The sequence below is a fragment of the Tursiops truncatus genome, chromosome 1 (genome assembly GCF_011762595.2).
Source record: "Tursiops truncatus isolate mTurTru1 chromosome 1, mTurTru1.mat.Y, whole genome shotgun sequence".
Taxonomy (NCBI): Eukaryota; Metazoa; Chordata; class Mammalia; order Artiodactyla; family Delphinidae; genus Tursiops; species Tursiops truncatus.
Genome location: NC_047034.1, coordinates 43,650,832 through 43,674,857, shown reverse-complemented (window position 1 = coordinate 43,674,857; position 24,026 = coordinate 43,650,832). Strand labels below are relative to the sequence as shown.

Genomic DNA, 24,026 nt, shown 5'->3' with positions numbered 1-24,026 from the left:
TGTGATAGTAACTGCATTCAAATATATGAGATTTGCATTTCATCAGCATTCCTTGTTAGCTATTTATTCATATCTCTAAAGGCAAAATAAAAGGAAGTGGTTTGAGCACTGGCAAGTCTCTTGTTAGACAAAGTTTTAAAGTGATGTATCCAGTGACTAAAGGATGTAATTGTTTTATTTGGTTATCTTTAGTAAAGTAATAAGGTTATATATTGTAATACCCCTCAAGAAGTGAAAAATGCAAGATAAAAATTTGATGTTTTTCAGCCGGGGAAATATTTGTGAAACCCTCAAAATATTCATAAAGGATTGGTTTTGTTCATTCTGCAACATTGTGATTGAAAGAGCTTTGGAGTTAGACAGATTTGGTCCTTGGGTAAGTAACTCAATAGTTCTAAGCCTCAGGACTTCCCTGGTGGTCCAGTGGTTAAGACTCTAAGCTTCCAGTGCAGGGGGCGTGGGCTGGATCCCTGGTTGGGGAAGTTCTGCATGCCACTAGGTGTGGTGAAAAAATAAATAAATAAAAGTTCTAAGCCTCAGTTTCCATATTAATAAAATAATTATATTTTCTCCATAGGACTATGATACAAACTAAATTAAATACAATTTACAGAAAAATGATTACTATAATAGATAGCAAATACGAGTGGAAAATAAATGTAGAACAAGAAAGCATTGGTAGGATCTATCATTTAGTCCCAGTGTATTTTTATGTTTTCACTTTTTATTGGGGTATAATTTACATACAGTAAAATGTACACAGTTATGTGTACAATTATAATAAATTTTTAAAGTAGAATATGTCCATGTCACTTATACCATTATCAAGATATAAGATGATTCCACTGCTGTAGAGAGCTGGCTTATTTATGTACTTTTCCAGGTAATCCTTGCCACTCCCTCTTCCCCCAGCCTTGATTCTTGATTACTTTCCTTATAGATTAGTTTTATCTTTCTTGAGAATTTTATATTACTGGAATCGCACAGTATGTACTCTTTTGTGACTTTTTTTTCTCCTTATGTAATTGAGATTCACCCGCGTTGTTGAATTTATCAGTAGTTCATTACTTTATATTGGTGAGAAGTATTCCATTGTATGGAGACACACCCATTTATTTATCCATGCTCTTATTGACGGAATTTGAGTTGTTTGCATTTTTAAAATGAATTTCAGTTTATTATGAATAAATCAGCCATGGATGGATCATAGGGTATGTTTATGTTTAACGTTATATAAAACTGCCAGATTGGTTTCCAAAGTGGCTACATACTTTTATACTCCCATTAGTAATTTATGAGAGTTTCATTTATTCCAGAACAAGCCTTCCTCATGCTACCCCTTTATAGCTATAGCTACCCATCCCACCATCCCTAATGTGGTAACCACTAATCAATTCTCCATCCCTATACTTTTGTTAGTTCGAAAATGTTACATAGGGACTTCCCTGGTGGCGCAGTGGTTAAGAATCTGCCTGCCAATGCAGGGGACACGGGCTTGAGCCCTGGTCCACAAGGATCCCACATGCCGCGGAGCAACTAAGCCCGTGGGCCACAACTACTGAGCCTGCGCTCTAGAGCCTGTGAGCCACAACTACTGAGCCCGCGTGCCTAAAGCCCGTGCTCCACAACAAGAGAAGCCACCGCAATGAGAAGCCCGCGCACCACAACAAAGAGTAGCCCCCGTTCGCTGCAACTAGAGAAAGCCTGCAGCAACGAAGACCCAAAGCACCCAAAAATAAATAAATACATTTATTAAAAAAACCAAACAACCCTCTGAATAGTAACACTCTGTGAAAGGGAAGAAAGATGAGAGTATGAAACCATGAAGCCAAGAAAAAAAATCTTTCAGTAAAGCAGCTAGACATTTGTGTTGAATGCTACTGAGAAGTCAAATAATCTGTTTATGGATGAAGTTAAGTTGTGCCAGTTAAGTACAGTGGAGAGTAGACCAAGAAATGAGGGAGTCCAAACATGGGCAATGGAATCTGAGTCAGATGCATAAGGAAGGAAATGAGGAGATAAGAGGTGAAAGATAGTGATGAGGTTTGGTGAATCAATAGGCTCAGTGAAACTGAAGTTAGATGTTAGAGTGTAAGTACTAAAATAAGTGAGCTGGAAGTGTTGGGAATAAAGGAAGATGATTGAAATGAAAATTTTGGAAATGGTGCAGTAATTAATGATGAGATCAAGGTCTGTATGACCATAGGAACTATGGAAGAAGGCAACACTGGAGTTGAGGACAAGAGAGCCCAAGCAGGATGTTAAGTATGCAGTCCATGTGGATATTGAAATTACCAAGATGTCAAGAGTAGGGAATGACAGAAGCCAATGAGCCAGGTTTCAATTATTTACCCAACTGAACATAATCTTTCCCTCTTTGAACTTCCTGTTAAATTTTGTACCTCCTGGGCTTCCCTGGTGGCGCAGTGGTTGAGAGTCCGCCTGCCGATGCAGGGGACACGGGTTCATGCCCCGGACCGGGAAGATCCCACATGCCGGGGACCGGCTGGGCCCGTGAGCCATGGCCGCTGAGCCTGTGCGTCCGGAGCCTGTGCTCCGCAACGGGAGAGGCCACAACGGTGAGAGGCCCGCATACCGCAAAAAAAAAAAAATTTTGTACCTCCTTAGTAACTTTCTCTTATTCTTTGCCTTTGTATACTTGTTGTTTTTTTTTTCCTCTTCTAAGACTGGGCAATGAAAACAAATCTGTGGCTATCCCCTATAGCACAGAGCACACATTTTCTAATACAGTGTTGCCGTGAATGAGAGATTATAGTGACCTTAAGAAGCCTCTGTATGACTGAGGGCAGAACCATTTCATTAAGGGCCAGTCCAGTTTGGAAGAGATAGGAGAATAATAATGCCTTACAGGAATCATCTCATGACAAAGATATACAGCAACAGTCAAAATTTATTTTAGAAGAGATTTTCAGTTCTTAAATAGTACAAAAATAAACAGACATTTGTTTCAACACTTACAGTTTACATAAATTAATTTAATCATACATTTGTCTGAGGCACCAAAACATTCAACACATATTCCAAATTCCCAGATTCAGTCATTCAGATATTAACAAATCAGTTTTTTTAAATCAAGTTAACAGTTTTTTATACAAGCCCTTCTACTATTGACTCTTTCTTAACAATAACATAAAACCTTAAAAGTTCCCCTGAGTTATTTCTCTTTAATGAAATTTTATTTTCTCCCTCTGCCTGAGGCATACTTTTTCAATTATTTACATAAATACTGATGTTGTCTGTAGTCAGTGCTTGATTTAAAAATATTAAAACCCACAGTTCTTTGCACGGAATGTCCCCCCAGAAAGTTATGGGTCAATGAATTAATGAAACGTCCACAGGTCCCTCAAAAATGTACAAAATATCAGTCTTATAGCACATCCAGGCTAATGAGACACAACATTCTCTGTGGGCTGCTGTATAGGTAAACCTTAAAGACAAATTCCAACTTTACATCTCAGTATACCAAAGTTGGATTCCTAAATAAATGTATTCACAAATCTTAAGCCACTTATTTATCTTGTATTAATAATTCAGAGGTAATCCCAAAAGATACATTGATTCTGATATAATGCAGAAAAAAAAAATCAATGCAGCCTTAAACCCAGTTTATAATAACCATCCTAAGAAGACATAAATAATAGTCTTCAATAAATTAAATTAATATACAGTACCAGAAAATGTCAGCTGACAATGAGATGTGGAAAAGAAGCATTGTCTTCCTGGGAACTATTCAGCAATTAAGTTTTGTTTTTAAGTGAGAACCCCCTACAGTTCTAAGCTATTAGCCTCTATAAGGCTACTTTGGTTTTAAATTATTCACAAAGTTCTCTGCCTTTCACTTAAAATGAGTGTATACCTTCTTGTAAAGGCCTTCTGTAGTAGTCCTGAGCTGAGCTTTTCCTGAAAACCTGCATAAGTTCAGGTAAGAAAGTATAGAGTCCAAAGAAAGACAAACTCAGACCTTAAAACCAGGAAAACAAAATAGAAGTAAACTGATCAGAAAATGGCTAAAAGATCATAAAATGATCATTGAGTAGGTAGCTGCTTCTCACACGTCGTGGAAGACACCTTGGAAATATCGATAGTGTAGAAAGAAATGTGCAGCATTTTGTCATCTTGTAACAGCATTTAAATGTTCAAACATCTTAGCTTTTGTTCTTATTATAAGTTGAAATTCAAGTAAAAAGATGTCACACTCATTTCTCATTGGATTGTACAAAAGGATGAAAACTCTTTTCCCCCTTTAACTTGAAGACATCTTTAAAATCAACATGAAAATCTTCACAAGTATGACCCCTTTCTCCTTAACAGAGATGTTAAGTAACACAAGGAGTTTAACATAAATATTAAATAATTAATTTAAAAGAAATAGTTCATATAAATAAATAAATATGATCAATCAGCTTCTACAGTTCAGTTGAACGTTCTTTTAGTAGTACTGTGGGGTTGATATCATCTAGTCCAGAGTGGGAAGAGCTTGCATTAATGGTGACTGTTTTGGTGAGCTGTGGGTCTTGAACACTGAATGAGGTAAAAGGACAGCCTTTCACGTTATTGCAGATGAGAGACTGAATTGAGGCAGTCTTGATGATTTTAAAACCTACTTCTCCACCAAAAGTGCTAGGCTTCCAGTACTCAGGAGAACATATAGGATTACCCATAAGTCCTTTCAAGGAGAATGGTGCTCCAACTTCTACCATGGTCTCCCCAAAGATGGCGTCTGGTCGAGGCTTTTCTACCAGCAGAGCAGGATACAGCTCCATGGCATCAATGTCACCATAGAGCGCTTCTAACTCCGCAGCCATTTCCTTCTCTCCTGTGAAGGTGACAAGGACAGAGATACAACCAATGTAAAACTTTTACAAAATAAAAAAAGTCTTACCCTTTGCTCAATTTCCTTTCAACTTCTGCCGTTTTCATTTGCCCCTTGACTCTTTGAAGAAGTTTAGAAACTGTTTCTCACCTGTAAGTTCTTCAAATGATTTATAAGGCTTCAGCAGAAAGCGCTTGCGGTACTCATTAAAAGACTGGTATTTCATCTCTCTGCTGTGGTCAATTGAAGCCTTTGATACTTTCTCTACTGCAACTGGAAGATTCCTACCACCAGCAACCTGTTGAAAATGAATTACATTGTAGAACACAATTGAGTTTTAGGCATATTTAAGACTTTTTTTTTTTCTTTTTTTGGCCGTGCTGCACAGCTTGTAGGATTTTAGTTCCCTGACCAGAGATTGAACCTGGGCCCTCGGCAGTGAGAGTGTGAAGTCCTAACCACTGGACCACCAAGGAATTCCCGGATTTCTATTTTAAAAGCATCCCTTGGGTACCAAGTACATAAGACTGATGCCCCAGCTCCCAGCTGAGACCTAAACTGTAAGTTTGGAATATTTATAGAATATTTCTATGATCTAGATTATAATGGTAACATTATATTATAATCGAGATTATATGTTAGGCTTCTTATTTCAAGGAAAGAATATTACTAGCAAATAATTACTCTTTTAGTAAGTTTAAGAAAAATCATTTCTGCAGCAGAAATTCTAGTTACTGACAAGTCCTTTGTTTTGTTTTGTTTTTCAATAATAATGCTTACCCTGCCAGCAATTTGCCTGGTGAATGATTCAACAAACTGAGTGAGGCCGTGTTCCAGTAAGAGGGAGTTGTTATAGACAAATTGCTGATACTTGTAGTCCTGGCCATCAATCTGAAAGGTGTCAGGCAGAAGGGGATGCCAGTGGTAGAGTGTGTTAAACTCAGCAGCAATACGGTTTTGGTACTGGAATTGTTGGTTAAAAAGCAGCTCTGGGTCAAACTTCAGTTTGAAGTGATAGCCACTCAGGTGCTGTACATAGTCTTCAATCACAATCTTAATAGTTTCTCCTATTGGCACAAAAGAAACATTTAGAACATGAATTTCTTCTCACCAACGTTCAAGAAGCCAAAATGCAATTGTTAATTTGCCATTCCTTCACTTTTATATTTTCTTTTTTACCATCAAAAGCTCAGGAATTGAATGACTATGGAGCAGGTGATGTTACACGTACTACATTCCCCCAGAATTACTGAAAACCTAGCCAAGTTAGTTTTCTCTGGGGAAGAGGGTTGTATTTAAATGATTTGCCCTTCTTGCTTACCTATCAGTATTAGCCTACTCGTCTGGAACAACTGTTCATCGTCCCATTCTGGATGCTCATGTTTAAGAACATCACACACTCTGTTGTGTTCCCGCAGCCAAATTGTGGCATACATCATCAGACCGGGCACCAGACCAAAGACTTCCTGCCCCACAGCAAACCGCAGGTGTTCAGGAACATGAGGGGGGTAGATCATCTCGACCTGAGTATCTTTGACTGTGGGAGGATACATTTCACCACCAATTATCTAAAAAAAACAGTAACAAAAGAGGTAAGAAACAAATTTTAATCATTAGAGATTTTGAACATAGGTGGGTAGTGAGTCATAACTAATTCTTAATATTTAAATGGAACAAACCTGATATTTCATTTTTCCATCCTTGAAAAGGCGCAGTTTATGCTGTCTCTCCAAAGATTCACCATAAACATGATTTAAGTCCACCTAGAAGATTATGGAAAATTTTTAATTTGTTGCTGTTGTTTATTCTTATGTAAAGTGTCTATGATGTATTTATCACTAAATAACTTGATGATTTAGTTTGCTTTAATTAAAATTTTTCAGTAACACATTTTTCACAGCCACAAAATAATAAATTAACTTGTTTATCCACTGAAGCTATAAAACCTACAAACCTAAATATGTCTCCTAAATAGGTCACCTATTAGTGTCTCATATGGAGCTTATATCGTAAGTTTCACTATAACTATATGGTACTTCTTTTAAAAAGCAGCAGAAAATGTTTGTTATAAAATTCTTATCAATAACTTGAAGCTATGTCCCTGAAATCCAAGAGATAATAATGCTGCAAACATCTCACCTTATAATATTTAAGGCAGCATAATCAGGGTACAAATGTTTTTGAAGACAACCTTTTGCAGTGCCAATATTTTAAACTAAAAATATAAGAGCCAAGCTACAAATAATAATCTGTATATATGTATGTAAGTATGTGTGTCTGTGTGTGTGTTTTTGTATTTTTACCAAACCAGTGAATTAAAATGGAAACTCCATTTAAGGTTTTTATAGATAGAACTATGATTTGCTACTAATTTTGATTTAACTCTGTCTTACCCCATGGCTCTGTCCCGTGGTGAAAGCTGGTCCTCGCTTATGATCTGTCTTGAAAAATTGATGGGTGAAGTGCTGGGCAAAGAATGCAAACATCATATTTGTGCCCTGGGGATCAGGGATGAACTTTCTTCTTAGAAGTACTTTTTCCACAACTTCTTTTGAATCAGGAAGCTCTTTCCTCCCTGAAAAATGAGAAAGCCTAAGATAAGAATCCATCTATATATTCAAGGAAGCAGAGAGTGACTGTCAATTAACCAGGGTCTTTTTCACTTATAGGAGAAGTACAACTTTGAACAGGATCATAATATAAATGGAAGTTCTAAAATACAGGGGAACAACTTCTTATTGAATATTTTAATCTATTTTGTTTAATATTAATTCAGTTTTAATGATAGAATTTGAAAACATCATGACATTATACCAAAATGCCCATTCACTTTCATGGAGTAGTTTACATGGACTCACACTTTCAAAAAATCTCCAGAGATATCCATAAGGAAAAAATGGCTTTATTAACAAATAAATCATAGTTTATGGTCAAATTTTCTAGGTAGCAATCCAATCCCAGTTACAGTTAATACATCTCTAACTGCTTCCTCTCACTCACCTTTGACACCCATGGGTGTTGGGCAGTCATCAGGCACAGGAGGAAGAACTCTGGTGTAATAGGACAGGTTAGAAAAGGCTTCCCAGCTTTTATAGCCGTAGTGCACATTATAAGTTGGCGGGCTGTCAATCAGATGTGATCTCGCTGAAATTTGAGGGGAAAAAAAAACGTTATTTGCTCCCATATGCAAGGCAAATCAATGTTCATTTTTATTGTAAAATATGCAAAGTGGCACTAGAGTGAATTTAATTCCAACAAAGATACTCTATTTTAAAACAGTTATACTTTAAAGCCAACGGCCACTGGTACTCAAAAAAGAGGAAACAATGATTCATTAACATGCATCTTTGATAACGTATATATACTTTACAGAAGACAGTATGGCCCAGCCATCTTGATTTTTCAAATAACCATCCACTTACTGCTGAAGAGGCCTATGAGGAATGTCTGGGCTTGACACTCACTTTAGAAATAAAGGTATTTTCTTGCTGACCCCAATCCAAATTATCCATTTATTTTAATGGGTGCAATTCTGTGGCCCATGGGCATTCAATAAACAACTAGACCACACTTCCTTCACAAACTGTCGAGAACAGTGAAGGTTAGAAGAGGTATGCAGGTATGCAGGATTTTAAGTAGAATTCTGACTGTGAGACAGAACTTTATAAACTTGAAGGGATTCAGATGTCAATATTTTTGGCCATTAAGACAGAAGGTAAACTAAAATGGTATATTTAAATGTTTTGGATTAAGTTTAAAAATCTAAAGTTTTATAAAGTACATTTTTCTTTGAGGCCGCTGAAAGCCCTAGAAAGTGATTTGTACTTACATATCAACACATATCTCATAATCATATTCTGCAGGAAGGGAATGTTATTGACAATGTTCCAGACTCCCTTGAAGTGTGTAAGTATGTAGTGCACTGTGTTTGGAGTGGGTTTCAGGAATAATTTTATTCTTGTCAGAAATTCAGCTGCAATGAGAAAAAAAAGAGAAATTAATGGGACCTCATTATAAGACACAATTCTGTAAAATGATAACTGTATATATCCCCATTCCAAATGAGGGCACCCAAAAACAAACTTACGTGTGGTACAGTTTTCACCATAGAATCCTGTTCGGGTACAGTCACATTTATACTGGTCAAATCCTACGCTCATACATACACCTCGATTCTGGCATGGACTGGAACAGCAAGGATTTGCTACAATAAAGTAAAGACAATGAGATTAATATATATGTCATATATATGACATAATATGTATAAAATAGATAACTAATAAGAACCTGCTGTATTGCACAGGGAACTCCACTTCACTGTACAGTAAAAATTAACACAACGTTGTAAAACAACTATACCCGAATTTAAAAAAAAGAAAGTAAAGACAGTGAATAAGTCATTCTTCAGTGTCTTAATCTTGACTTAAACATTTAATTGTTTTACTTACTATGATTCAACTTTATGATAAAAAAGTTCAAGAAATATACAGGTAGTCATGGGAAAACAATTTTTTTTTGGCTTGCCTCACAGAATGGTTATAATGTAGAAATACCAACTTCCTATTCTAAATAAAGGTAACAGAATATTCCACCAGACATATTGGTGGAATGTTGTTAAGCTTTTCTTTGTAACTTTTTAGATGTTCAAATTAGCCTTTTTAAGAGGCTCAAAGAAGTAGGACTTCCAAAATTAAAGTGAATTGATCTAGTACATTAATCAAAATTTAAGGGTTTTTTTTGTTGTTTTGTTTTTGTCAGAACTCAAAGCTGTTGAAAGATCTGGACGAAGAACATTCCAAGTTGAGAGGAAAACTAGTGAAAAGGCCCTGAGGCGTGTTTGAGAGAGTGTGGCAGAAGCAAAGCTAGGAGGAGAGGTGGAAGGTGAGTTCAGAAAAGGCAAAGGCAGATCATGTGGGTCTTATGGGAATTCGGGTTTTATTCCATGTGTCAAGGGAAATCATTGAATGGCTTACAATATTAAAGTGGCATGACTTAATTTACATTAAACAAAAACAAAACAGGGAATTCCCAGGCCATCCAATGGTTAAGACTGCTCTCACTGCTGAGGGCCTGGGTTCCATCCCTGGTCAAGAAACTTAAGATCCCGCAAGCTGCGCAGTGCGGCCAAAAAAAAAAAAAAAGTAGAGAAAATTTCAAAGTAAAAACAGCTTCATTTTTAAACATTTTGCTCACCTGAAAAAACAATCTGGACTTCCCTGGGGCAGGAAAGCACTAACTAGGGTATTTAACACAATTATTTCCATTCAATAACAGTAGGTACTATTAAAAACAAAACATCTCGCATATATTGATCAGATTCTGTCTTATGACAACCTGCAAATTAGTATCACGATTCCTATTTAGCAGATGAGAAAAGTGAGACTCGGACGGGTTAAATAAGTGACCCATGATGATCAGAGCTGATGGCAAAGCTGAGCTGTCCGTCCAGTTTATTTGGACTCGAGTGGTCCAGCCTCTTTACAAAGCCATACAGCCTCTGTCTTCCGAGGGTATTCAGAATACCTAGAGTTCCCTGGAGAGGTCAGAGCGGAAACTCGACCCGGGTGTACGGAGCCGCGGAGTCCCAGGTGCCGGGCGCCCAGGTACTCACTCACTCACCTGCACCACAGAGCGCCAGGGCGGCGCAGAGCAGCAGCGCGCGGGCAAGCATCTCGGCTGCGGGAGGGGCGCGGGACCGGCAGAGGCGTTGCGTTGTGTGAGTCCCGCCTGTCCAGTTGGAGGAAGGCGCGGTGCGGAGTTCCTGAGCGTCCTCTGACGGTGGCTGCGAGTCGTTTGACAACTGGAAGTTAACGGAGAGGACCTTCCTTTTATGCGTGAAAACAGCCCACGTGACGGCATGACTGTTTCTTTCCGCCTTTCCTTCTCCCCCTCCAAAACTTTTCCTCCCTCTCTCCACTTAAATAATTGCGTAAGACCCGCCCGGGTCGGGGTAGGATTTTTTTTACCCACGGAAACTGGAAAATCGGAAACCTGGGAGGTTGCGCTCGGCTTCCCCAAGGTGGGTGCAAAGCGGATCGCCCCCTCCCCACTTCGATCTTCCTGAGCCCCTCCCTGGGTTTCTCCGCCCTCGGCGCCGGGCTTCGCGCCAGATTCCTTTCCTTCTTTCGGGTCTTTGACCCAGGCTTCCAAGACCCGGTGCCGAGGCAGATCTTGCGGGGGAAGGGCGGCCCCCTGGTCTTCCTTTCCCGGAATCAGAGGAGCCTGGAGGTTCCGGAGCGCAGGGAATCCCCTTGCGCGCCCCCGCCCCCTGGTCTGGTCCCTAGGCTTTGGGGGGCCGAAGAAGACACAGTCTGGACAGACTGGGGAGAGTGGGTCCAAGAAAGGCTGACATGTTTTACTCATGTCGTGTATTTCAGACGTGTCATGATTTCAGTGACCACTCAGCCTCGTGTAGGTTCAGCACACACATACATACATTTAAATTTTTTTTAGATTTTTACTTGACCTAATGAAATGTGATAGTTACAGTCAGCGTACATATCAGTAGCTTCTCTTTATAGCTGAGTTGTTTTTAACATAAATGCTGTTCTCCACGCCACCACCCCGACGTTGCTTCTTGGAGAGGGGAAATAAAGGTAAATTCCTCTCCTCAATACCGATCCTGAGTTCTTATCTTGTAAATCGTCAATCTGGGATCGAAGGGTCACCGCTATAAACTTTCCTCTCCAATGAACCAGGGAAGCGGAGGTGACCAGGATCTGCAGGGATGCTAAACGTCCAAAACTTCTGCTTTAATGCATTTCTTTCTCTGCCGCTTGGTTTCCAGTGTTTGGGTCGCCAGCCCTTCACAGGAGATACAAATAGAAGGAAGTAGATTTTTAAAGTTTGCTTTTTTGTCTTTTCTGCCTACTTTTCCAGGATAATGAGTTGTGACAAAGGATTAAAATACATTACGTTTACTTTTCAATTGTCTGGGCTTATTAGGGCCAATTTTCTATTCTCATTTTGGAAGGTAATTTGATGAAGAATTTGGATGGAATGGATGTAAAAGAAGGGTGATTTTGACAATTTTGAATTTCATCATCCTTTGCTTTTGTTTAACATCTATCTTTTGGTAGTGGTTGGGAGGGTGTGTGAGGGTAAAATGCTAAGAAAAGAAAAAAAAAGTAGCAGCGTTGTAGAGCCTTTAAAAAAAGACACTGGATTTTTTAAAAAAGTATTTTGCTTAATGTACACGTTATCTGATTCTACATGAGACACAAATGACTAAAATTCCACCTCACGCAGGAAGCTTTTCTCCTCTAGACATAGTTAATCATTCCATTTGTGACACTCTCATTTATTGTACTGAGTCTTACATGAAATTTCAACTAAGAGCATAGATTTAAAATAATTTCTTTTAATAATTCCAATTTTCTGTTTCATTTTAAGTGAGTAGGATGTATCTACTCAAATTTTAAGTTGATATTTAAGACTACTAATTCGAGCTTGGTTAGATGCGAAGGAAGAATTCATACTCTGAATTCTTTTTTTTTGTTTGTTTGTTTTGTTTTGTTTTGTTTTGTTTTTTTGTGGTACGCGGGCCTCTCACCGTTGTGGCCTCTCCCGTTGCGGAGCACAGGCTCCGGATGCGCAGGCTCAGCGGCCATGGCTCACGGCACCAGCCACTCCGCGACATGTGGGATCTTCCCGGACCGGGGCACGAACCCGTGTCCCCCTGCATCGGCAGGCGGACTCTCAACCACTGCGCCACCAGGAAAGCCCTGAATTCTTAAGTATACTAAAATTTTATATTGTAATCCTGAATTCATTTTGAAATCATCATCATTGTCCTCATCAGAGCTTATGTATATAAGTATACATAAGTAAAGCTTATGTATATAAGTATATATAAGTATATATATACTATGTATATAAGTATATATACCTACTGTGTATATAAGTGTGTTCTGTTTGCAGAGAGGCTGAATTCAAAGGTAAGAACAAAACAGTGTAGAGAATAATCACATTTAGACTACTTGGAACTTAAAGAAATTGAACTCCATTTCATAGTGGAAATTCAATTAAAAAACATCTCTTTGGTTAAAGTACTTGGTTTAATCTGTAACTTCTATAGCACAATAGAGAGAGTTACATGTACCTATGCAGTCAGAAAATAGTTCAAGGAGAAAATGACATTTTAAGGATGGGTGCAGTTTAGAAAGGAAGTCCAATTATGGGCTTCAGGAAAAACAATAGTGATTTATTAATTTTGACAAGTCTGAGACAATAAAATAAAATGGAAAGTATATTTGGGGATGCTGGTCATGGGGGAATATTAAATGTCCCAAACCAAATCAAAGTGGCTAAACCTGTCTTACGTAGAAAAGTACTATGATTATTATGCTGTATGTCACACCATAAAAAAGAAGGTTATGATTATGTAAAAATTTTAACTCTCATTTGGGTATATATTTAGTGTTTCTGTGTACATTTTAGACAAATATATGTATCTGTTATATAAAATTTCTTTTATGAGTCTCTGAAATTTGTTGGGAAATTCTCTGTATAAAGCGAAAATAAGAAAGCATATTAAAAATCTTCCAGAGCATTCTGTTGAGTTTTACTGCCCCCTTCTGCTGCTTCATTTTTTATCAACTTCTTTTTCTCTCTGATTGCTGTGAAGATCACTAAGTAGATTTTGTGAGTGATGTTATAATGTTCTTAAAAGTCCACATATGCAGTGTTCATTTGAAATTTAACTTTCATGAATATTCTAAAAAGGAATGAAATATGTGTTAATTGAAGTGATAAGCCATTCATATGAGCTAAAAGAAAATGAATGATAAAGGCTATTAATACCCAAGATTCTAAATGGGCTAACATTTTCAAGGGAGATATATCTTACTGCTTTGAGCAGGATTCTACCATTCAGACGTGGAAGGTTGCTCATATCCACTGTCTTAGTCATGGAGCTTCTTTCTATTTCCCTCCCTTCTCCTTTGGCTGATTTAGTGATTCACTCAGAGGGAGTGGCGATTGCCCCTTGTCTTTTTTTTTTTTTTAATTTATTTTTGGCTGTGTTGGGTCTTCATTGCTGCGCGTGGGCTTTTCTTTAGTTGCAGCGAATGGGAGCTTCTCTTCGTTGTGGTATGTGGGCTTCTCATTGCAGTGGCTTCTCTTGTTGTGGAGCACGGGCTCTAGGTGCACAGGCTTCAGTAGCTGTGGCACGCAGGATTAGTAGTTTTGGCTCGCAGACTCAGTAGTTGTGGCGCACGGGCTTAGTTGCTATGCAGCATGTGGGATCTTCCCGGACCAGGGCTCAAAACCATGTCCCCTGCATTGGCAGGCAGGTTCTTAACCACTGCGCCACCAGGGAAGTCCCACTTGTCTTTTTTATTCATGACAGGCTGGCTAGAAAAAGAGCTTTGCTATCTTGCATCTTGCCTTAAGAGACATTTTAGCAAGGTTATGCCACAGAGTATGTCTGTTTCCTGAAGGGCAGAAAAAATACCCATAAAAGACCCTTACTTTAGTCTTTTAGTAAATCCTTGCTATATACCCATTCCTGGCTACACTTTCAAAGCTAAAAACAAGAGCATGTGGACAAAGAATGTCACCTATCATTTCAGTAAACAAAGGATGTAAAACCCTCAGCCACTGACCCACTCCCCTCCCCCATGGTGCAGGACAGTGCACCCCGAGGGGAATTCAGGATGGAGATAAACAGGCTTCCACTGCACTGACTGTGTACCCTGAGGGGATTCAGGGTGCAGAAAAATAAGATAGTGGCCCTATCAAAGGAATAATTTCAATAAACCAGACTCTTGCATCTTCCCATGTGTGGAAAGCACTAAATTCATTAACTTGAGATGTCTGGTTTTCTTCAGTTAGCAGGAATCTTTTGACGTTCCACTACCTGGGTTTTGGGGTTTTTTTGTTTTGGTTTGGGTTTTTTTTGTTTATTTGTTTGTCTTTTGCAAAAACTCCTGTTTATCCTGGCTCCTCTCTTACCTTTGTGTCCTGGGCTTAAGTCCACCGAATAATACATAATTCTCAACTTTTAGGTTGTGCTTTTGATTTTTCAGTTGACAAGGATAAACATTTTTTTAATTAAAAATAATCCTTGTTAAAATAAACCAATGAAGAAATACCAAATAATATCTACTTCTGAGTTTTATAAAAAAAAAAATTATCATCTTTTTCTCTACTCAGTTCCCTGATAGATTTTTCTTTTAATTCACTTTTCATGGTTGTATATCATAACTACTAAGGTGAGCCAAGGTAGTTGGAACATGGTCTTTGTGTCGGAGCTAGGAATCCCAAAAGGGGATAAGGAAGTGCAAGAGAGTGTGAGCAGGGTGTGCTAGGGCCAGTGTGATGAGAGCACACTCACCAATTAAATATCAGGTTTAGCATGTCCAGTTTCTGACCCAGCTTGTAAGGAGCTTGGAAGTTGCCTCTCTATCCTAACAAATAAAAATCTGAACAAACTGAAAACTCCATGCTCTTCTTAGATCCCTCAAAGAAGTGAGGTGACAGGATAAAACTCTGCCCTCAAAATTGGAGAGACTGGCCATACAGAGAAGCACAATTTACCAGAACAGAAACCCACAGGCAGAAACCTCCATAGATACCAGTGCCTATGTAGGAAATGCCGAAGTGTAATTGAGGAATTGCTGGATGCTCAACTTGCATAAATCTGAGAGTTAAAAATTCCAGGGGGTCCATTCATTTTTGTGAGTTTTACTTCCTGAAACTCTACCAGGTTCCCACAGTCAATATCAGGAAAAAAATAAATCCCCTTGGGGGATGAGGGGGGGGGGAAGTAACCATTTTGAAACATGCCAGAGCATTATGTTCTTTTTAATTAGGCCTGCACTCAAAAGAAACTATTTTACCAGAGCCTAAACTATGGGAATTTTATCAGAGCCTAAATGACCTAGGGGAAAGGATATACTCAACTCCATCACCCTCTAGCCATGTCCCACTTAGCACTTGTGACATTCACAGCTCAGAGGCACAGACTCACTAAAAGACTGAGAACTGATCACAGGACTCTAGAAGACTTCCCCTCCCCCACACCTCCCTACCACATTACTGAAGGCCTATTTACCAGAGTTCTTTTCACCCAGTACACCTTGCCCAAAATGACAAGTCATGCTGAAAGGCAAAAGAACAGTTTGAAAAGACAGAGCAAGCATCTGAACCAGACTCAGGGATATGGCAGAGATATTGGAAATAATCAGATCATGAGTGCCAATAGAAGAGTAGTTAATATGCAAGAACAGATGGGTAATATAAGCAGAGAGATGGAAATTCTAAGAAAAAATAAAGAAGAAATGCTAGAGATCAATAACATTATAACAGGAATGAAGAACGCCTTTGATGAGCTTCTAAGTCGACTGGACATGTTTGAGGAAAGAATCTCTGAGCTTGAGGATATGTCAGTAGAAACTTCCAAAACTGAAAAGGAAAAGTATACAAAGAGAAAAAATACTGTAAAAAACATAAAAAATAGTCAAGAACTGTTGAAGAACTGCAAAAGGTCTCACATAGGTATAATGGGAATAGAGTAGGAGAAGAAAGAGAAACAGAAACAGTACTGACTGAGAATTTCCCTAAGTTAATGTCAGGCACCAAACCACATATCCAGGAAGCTCAGAGAACATCAAGTAGGAATGTGCCAATGAAACCATATCTAGGCATATCATAGGAAAACTGCAGAAAATAAAATATAAAGGAAAAAATCTTGAAAGAAGTTAGAGAAAAAAAATACTTTACTATATATAGAGGAGCAAGGATAAGAATTACATCCTACTTCTCCTCAGAAACCATGCAAGCAGGAAGAGAATGAAATAAAATATTTAAAGTTTTGAAACCAAAAAAGAAAAATTAAAATCATCAACCTAGGAAATTATCCTTCAAAAGTGAAGGAACAAATTTTCTCAGACAAACGAAATTTGAGGGAATTTATGGCCACTAGATCTGCCTTGCAAGAAGTTCTTCAGTGAGAAGGAAAATGACATAAGTCAGAATCTCAGATCTACAGAAGAACAAAGAGCATTAGCAAAGAATAAGTGAAGGTGAAATAAAAACTTTTATTCTTATTATTTTTAATTAATCTAACAGGTTACAGTTTGTTCAAAATAATAATGGCAAAGGTGTATTTGAGGATGGTAGCTTATGTGTAGGAGGTAAATTACAGCAATGATACAAAGGATAAGAGGGAGGAATTAGGAATATTTTGTCATGAAGCACTTTCACTATCCATGAAGTGGTATAATGTTATTTGAAAATGGAGTTGGATTAGTTGTAAATGTATATGGCAACCACTATAAAAATTGTGTTATGTATAATTGATATGTTAAGGAGGAAGAGAAAATAGAATCATATAAAATCCTCAATGAAAACCACAATTAGCAGAAAAAAAAGAATGGAAGACAAAAATAGGAACAGAGTACAAGGGCAACAAGTAGAAAACAATAAAAAATATGGTAGATATTAATCCAGCTATATCAGTAATCACTTTAAACTACAATGGTACAAATATACCAATTAAAAGACAGAGATTATCAGAGTGGATTAAAAAAGAAGACCCACCTATATGGTTTCTACAAGAAACCCACCTTAACTATAAAGACATATATAAAGTAAAAGGATGGAGAAAGATATACCATGCTAACTCTAATTAAAAGAAAGCAGTAGTAGCTATATTAATTTCAGATGGAACAGACTTCAGAGCAAGGAAACTTACCATGGACAAAGAGATACATTACATAGTGTAAAGGGGTCAATTCTCTGAGAAGACATAACAATCCTTAATGTGTATGTGCCTAACAACACAGCGTCAAAATACATGAGGCAAAAACTGATAGAAATAGAACTGTAAGGAGAGATAGATGAAGCCACTATAATAGTTGGAGACTTCAACACTTCTCTATCAAAAATGGACAGATCTAGCAAGCAGAAAATGAGTAAGAACATAGCTGAACTCAACAGCACCATCAGTCAACTGGATATAATTGACATCTGTAGACCACTTTATCCAACAACAACAGAATACACATTCTTCTCAAGGTTACATGGAAAATACACAAAAATAGACCACCTTCTGTGCCATAAAAAAAAAAAAAACCACCTTAACAAATTTAGAACAATAAAAATCATACAATGTATCAGCCCACAGTGGAATTAAACTAGAAATCAATAACCAGAAAGATAACTGGAAAATCCCAAAATATTTGGAGATTACCCAACACACTTCTAAATAACACATGGGTCAAATTAGAAATAACAAGGGACATTTAAATTTTTTGAACCAAGTGAAAATAAAAACACAACTTAAAATTTGTGGAGGGCTTCCCTGGTGGCGCAGTGGTTGAGAGTCCGCCTGACGATGCAGGGGGCGCGGGTTCCTGCCCCGGCCCGGGAAGATCCCACATGCCGCGGAGCAGCTGGGCCCGTGAGCCATGGCCGCTGAGCCTGAGCGTCCGGAGCCTGTGCTCCGCAATGGGAGAAGCCACAACAGTGAGAGGCCCGCGTAACAAAAAAAAAAAAAAAAAAAAAAAAAATTTGTGGGATTCAGCCAAAGCAGTGCTTGAAGATAAGTTTATAGCATTAAATGCATATATTAGAAAAGAAGAAAGATCTAAAATCAGTAATCTAAGTTTCCACCTGAGGAAACAAGACCAAAAAGAGAAAGAAAAAAATAGAGAAAATAAAATCCAAAGCAAGCAGAAGAAATGAAATAACAAGTATTAAAGCAGAAATCAGTGAAATCAAAAATAAGAAATCAGTAGAGAAAGTCAATGAGCCAAAAGCTGCTTGTTTCAAAAGATCAATAAAATCAAAATTTCCAGCTAGGCTAAGAAAAAAAGAGAGAGAGAGAGAAGACACAAATTACTAATATTAAAAATGAGAAAGCGCACATTACTATAGATCCCATGGAAATTAAAAGGCTAATTAAAGGCTAAATAATAACTGACCACATATTTGATAACCTAGATGAAATGGACAAATTCTTGAAAGACACATTCACCAAAACTCAAGGAAGAAGAGTTAGAAAATAAGAATAGACCTATATCTACTAAAGAATTTGAATTAATAATTAATAACCTTCTAAAACAGAAAGCACTGGGCCCAGATGGATTCATTACCAATTTCCACCAAACATTTAAAGAAGAAATTATACTAATTCTCTACAGTCTCTTCCACAAAACAGAAGAAGAGGGAATACTTCCTAACTCAATCTATGAAGTCAGCATTACCCTAATACAAAAACCAGCTTTGTGTCCACCTAGAGGGAGGAGATATGGGGATATATGTATATGTATAGCTGATTCACTTTGTTATAAAGCAGAAACTAACACACCATTGTAAAGCAGTTATACTCCAATAAAGATGTTAAAAAAAAGAACCAAAACCACACAAAGACATTACAAGAAAAGGAAACTACAAACCAATATCTCTCATAAATATAGGTGCAAAAATTTGCAACAAATTATTAGCAAAGTCCAACAATGTATAAAAATTATACACCGTAATGAAGTGGAATTTATTCCAAGTATGCAAGCTAGGATCTACAAAATATGTACAAAATCTATATAAAGAAAACTACAAAACTCCGATGGGGGAAAAAAAATCAAAGAACTAAATAATTGGAGAAATATTCATGTTCATTGATAGAAAGACATTATTGTCAAGGTGTCAATTCTTCCCAACTTGATAGATTCAATGCAATCTCAATCAAAATCCCAGCAAGTTATCTTGTGGATATAGACAAGTTGATTCTAAAGATTATGAAATGGAAAAGACCCAGGCTATTTAGCTAAATATTGAAGAAGAGCAAGATTTTAAGGCTGATACTACTGACTTCAAGACAGTATATAACTACAATCACTAAGACAGTGCAGTATGGCAAAAGAACAAATAGCTCAATAAGACAGAATAGAGAGCCCAGAATAGAACCCATAAATAGAATCAACTGATCTTTGAGAAAGGAACAAAAGTAATATAGAGAAATATAGAAAAAATAGAGAAATGCAGTCTTTTCAACAAATGATACTGGACATGAACAAGTGAACATCCACATGCAAGAAAAAAAATCTAGACACAGACCTAATTTTCTTCACAAAAATTGACTCAAAATAGAGCTAAATGTAAAATGCAAAACTATAAAAGATATAAGAGAAGATATAAGAGATAATCTACATGACCTGTGTTATGGCAATGACTTTAGATTCAACACCATTTCATGATCCGTGAAATCAGAAATAACTGATAATATAGACTTCACTAAAATTAAAAACTTCTGCTCTGTGAAAGACACTGTCAAGAGAATGAGAAGAGGACTTCCCTGGTGGTACAGTGGTTAAGAATCCGCCTGCCAATGCAGGGGACACGGGTTTGAGCCCTGGTCCAGGAAGATCCCACATGCCATGGAGCAACTACGCCTGTGCACCACAACTCCTGAGCCTGTGCTCTATAGCCTGCAAGCCACAACTACTGAAGCCCATGCCCACATGCCACAACTACTGAAGCCCATGCGCCTAGAGCCTACGCTCCACAAGAGAAGCCACTGCAATGAGAAGCCCACGTACTGCAAAGAAGAGTAGCCCCCTCTCGCTGCAACTAGAGAAAGCCCACGTGCAGCAAAGAAGACCCAATGCAGCCAAAATTAAATAAATAAATTTATATTAAAAAAAAGAGAACGAGAAGAATAACCTCTTTAGATGATAATGATGTGTCAGTTTATGTTCATCACCTGTAACAAATGTACCATTCTGGTAAGGGATGCTGACAGTGGGGTAGGTTGTGCATGTATGGGGACAGGGGGTATATGAGTACTTTGTGCGTAATTTTGCTGAGACCTTAAACTGCTCTAAGAAATAAAGTTTATCAATTAAGAAAAAAACAAAACTTCAGCCCATAAATAAGGGCTTTTGATTTTAGCTGTTTCTTTTTCACTTGTTCATGTATTAATTCTACTCTCCTGACACGTTTCACTATATTTTTAGTGGTGTATGAAAACAACCTCCACCATATGAGCCACAAGACTGTTTTGCTAAAGGCAATGCATATTTTTTTGACGACTATTCATAATCATTGGTAAAAATCTTCAAGGCTGAATGCTGCAGGCTGAAAAATGACAGATGGTCATTTCTCAACTAAAATATCACTCTACCCTAGGGACAATAATTCCCTTGTGAACATCTGAAGAATTTATTCCTTCCCTCATTCCTCTCATATCCAGAGATTGTATTCATGTAAGACCTCTTTCTCCCTTTTTTGAAATGTTGCTGTACCCAAGTTCTTGTGCCCAATGCACAGTGAGGCCAAATAAATGGAAACATTGGAGTTTGGAGTAGAGAGAGGTTTATTGCAAGGACCAAGCAAGGAACACAGGCAGTTCATGCTCAAAAACTCTGAACTCTCCAATGGTTTGGGGGAAGCGTTTTTAAAGGCAAAATTTGGGGTGTGGGCTGAAGGGCATGTGAATTTCTTCTGACTGGTTGGTGGTGAGGCAACAGTGTGGTGTCCCAGGAATTTTGTGCTCAGCCTAAAGTTGCCATCCTCCACTGAGGTGGGGGGCCTTAGTTCCTGAAGAAGTTCTCAAAGATATGCATATCCTTTGCAGAGGAACCAAGACCCTGCTTTACCAGTGCACTATTGTTTCTTGCCTACTCCTCCTTTGTTTCTGCATTTTCTCCCTTCCCTATTAGCAACTGTTTGAAACTGCCCCTTGGAATTCAGGGAAGGTCATGGAGGCTGTAGTCTATTTCCTGCAAGAAACGGAGACACTGAAAGGCTTCTGTGCCCAGGAGCCCCACAGGGTCCTGCTTGCATTCAAAATCAGCTTTAATAATTAGATGACCTTCATTTCATCTTGTAGTCCTTTCCTAAAATTTGAATTTCCAAATCAAAGGTATCTATATTTTTAAAGCTTTTATTTATTTATTTAGCTGCTTTGGGTCTTTGTTGCTGTGCGTGGGCTTTCTCTGGTTGCGGCGAGAGCGGGGGCTACTCTTTGTTGCGGTGCGCGGGCTTTTCATTGCGGTGGCTTCTCTTGTTGTGCAGCACGGGCTCTAGGTGTGCGGGCTTCAGTGGTTGAGATGCGTGGGCTCAGTAGTTGTGGCACACGGGCTTAGTTGCTTTGAGGCATGCGGGATCTTCCCGGACCAGGGATCGAACACGTGTCCCTTGCATTGGCAGGCAGATTCTTAACCACTGCGCCACCAGGGAAGTCCGTTAAAGCTTTTTTTTTAAATGCAATGGTTATGGCTGACACTGCTGGAGTCCTCTGCCACCAGGAACTGCTGGAGTCCTCTGCCACCAGGAACTGCTGTGGCCATTTTTTACAGGTCAACGGATCAATGATACAAGAAAGGAATGTTAAAAAGAACCTGGGTCCTTGATGGTGTTATTGAGATGGAGTCCTGATTGATTTCCCCCAGAGTTTCCCTTATCTATGGATTTCTTGTTAATGTGTTCCAACAGCTACACATAAGCAGCTGGATTCAACATCTGCCAATTTTTATATTCCTACGTTTTAAACATGTATACTCTTAAAAAGGATGTCAGACATCATGTTTCATCTATCAAGTTTAACTGCTTCTTGTTGCTTTTAAAATAAAATCTAAACTCTTTACGATGGCCTCTAAGGTGCTGCTTACCTCCCCATCTTTCTTATACAACTCTCTTCCTCACTGTGATCCAGTCATACAGGGCTTTGAGTGTCTTAATCACATCTAACTTTTTGCTGCCCAAAGACCTTTGCACTTGATGTTATTTTTACTCAGAGTGGTTTTCCTCTATATGGCTGGATTTTTCTTATTCTCAGTGATCAGCTCCAATATTGTTTCCCCCAGTTACTCTCTCCATTATATATTCTTGCTTTTTTATTTCATTGTACTTTTTACAATCTAATTTTTAAAATTTATTTACTTACTTGCTTATTATCTCCTTCCTTCTCTCAAATGTGCTCATCATAAGACAATCCTTGTCTCTTCAGTTCACTGCTGTATCTCTAACACCTAGTACAGTACCTAGTACATGTACCTAATTCATGGTCTGTGCTCAAAATATTTCTTGAACAATAAGAATATGTGATGCTGAAGAGGTTATATAAAAATGCGGACTATATAAGAAATGTGGACTAGATAAAATCATTTAAAATATTTATTTATTTTTTAAAATGCCCACATAATCAAAATGAAAAAGAAAAATTACACTAAGGAAATTCTTTTGGCAAATAATTATAACATTTACTAAACAAAAAACGCTTTATTGAATTTTAAAAATCAAATATACCCGTAGGTAAACAGGCAAAAGCCATGATGAATTAATTCAATACAGAATTGCTTAGTAATCATAAGAAAAAAATAGTTTGCCCTAAGAAGCAAAGAACTGCAAATAAAATTAAAAGATCATTTTGCTCAGAAATTAATAATTTAGTAATAAAATAAAAAAATACTATTAATAGTGTTTGTGTATTGAATTATCACTATATGCCAGTAATTGTTAATGTTTTTACATCTTGACATACATAACTGTAATGGAATGAGAATGATCACTGTCAGAAAGGTTCAAGGAACAGCAGGAGGGACAGTATGCCTGGTAGAAAGGCAGTCAAGGAGTTCTTAGAAAATGAAATCTTAGAGATATTGGGATCTGGTAGTTAGTAGGCACTTAATATATTTTTTTTAAGTGACTATCTCTTAGTGGTGGGACTAAGGTAATCTTTATTTTTTTCTTTTCTATTTTAAAAAATTTTTTTCAGTACACGGGCCTCTCACTGCTGTGGCCTCTCCCGTTGCGAAGCACAGGCTCCAGACACTCAGGCTCAGCGGCCATGGCTCACGGGCCCAGCTGCTCCGCGGCATGTGGGATCTTCCCGGACCAGGGCACGAACCCGTGTCCCCTGCATCGGCAGGCAGACTCTCAACCACTGTGCCACCAGGGAAGCCCCTAAGGTAATCTTTATTTTCATCTTTTTGCTAATCTTTATTTCTGTATTTTCTAAATAAATGCTCATTATGTTTATAATAAGGGATAAGTATTTCAATAAAAATAAATATCCTTTTATTATGTATTCCTTATTTACATAGCCGAATTTGATGTGATCTAAACTGATTTATGTCAAGACACCATCAATATTTCCAAAATAGTTTAATGAAAGGAGTGTTTAATTTGACAGACTGATCTTACAACCTTTGACAGGTCTTATATTTATTTTTTTGTATTAATTAAT

The 24,026-nt window shown here is 37.9% G+C and overlaps 1 protein-coding gene and 1 long non-coding RNA gene across 2 annotated transcripts in view; one reads left to right on the top strand and one right to left on the bottom strand.

Annotated features, from left to right (window-relative positions):
- LOC141278404 (uncharacterized) overlaps positions 1-24,026 on the top strand; it is a 222,857-nt gene that overhangs the window by 189,440 nt on the left and 9,391 nt on the right. Inside the window, exons 7-11 of the long non-coding RNA XR_012331138.1 lie at positions 268-376; positions 5,223-5,394; positions 6,253-6,426; positions 9,593-12,570; positions 23,556-23,748. This is a non-coding gene — a long non-coding RNA (uncharacterized lncRNA). The remainder of the gene's footprint in view (positions 1-267; positions 377-5,222; positions 5,395-6,252; positions 6,427-9,592; positions 12,571-23,555; positions 23,749-24,026) is intronic.
- On the bottom strand, positions 2,894-10,644 carry PTGS2 (prostaglandin-endoperoxide synthase 2). Its single transcript, XM_004318835.3, has 10 exons — positions 10,454-10,644; positions 8,922-9,038; positions 8,664-8,807; positions 7,835-7,978; positions 7,228-7,409; positions 6,514-6,597; positions 6,156-6,402; positions 5,615-5,901; positions 4,985-5,132; positions 2,894-4,837 (listed from the first exon to the last, which is right to left on the bottom strand). The coding sequence occupies exons 1-10, from the start codon at positions 10,503-10,505 to the stop codon at positions 4,428-4,430; spliced, it is 1,815 nt and encodes a 604-aa protein (XP_004318883.1). The 5' UTR covers positions 10,506-10,644; the 3' UTR covers positions 2,894-4,427.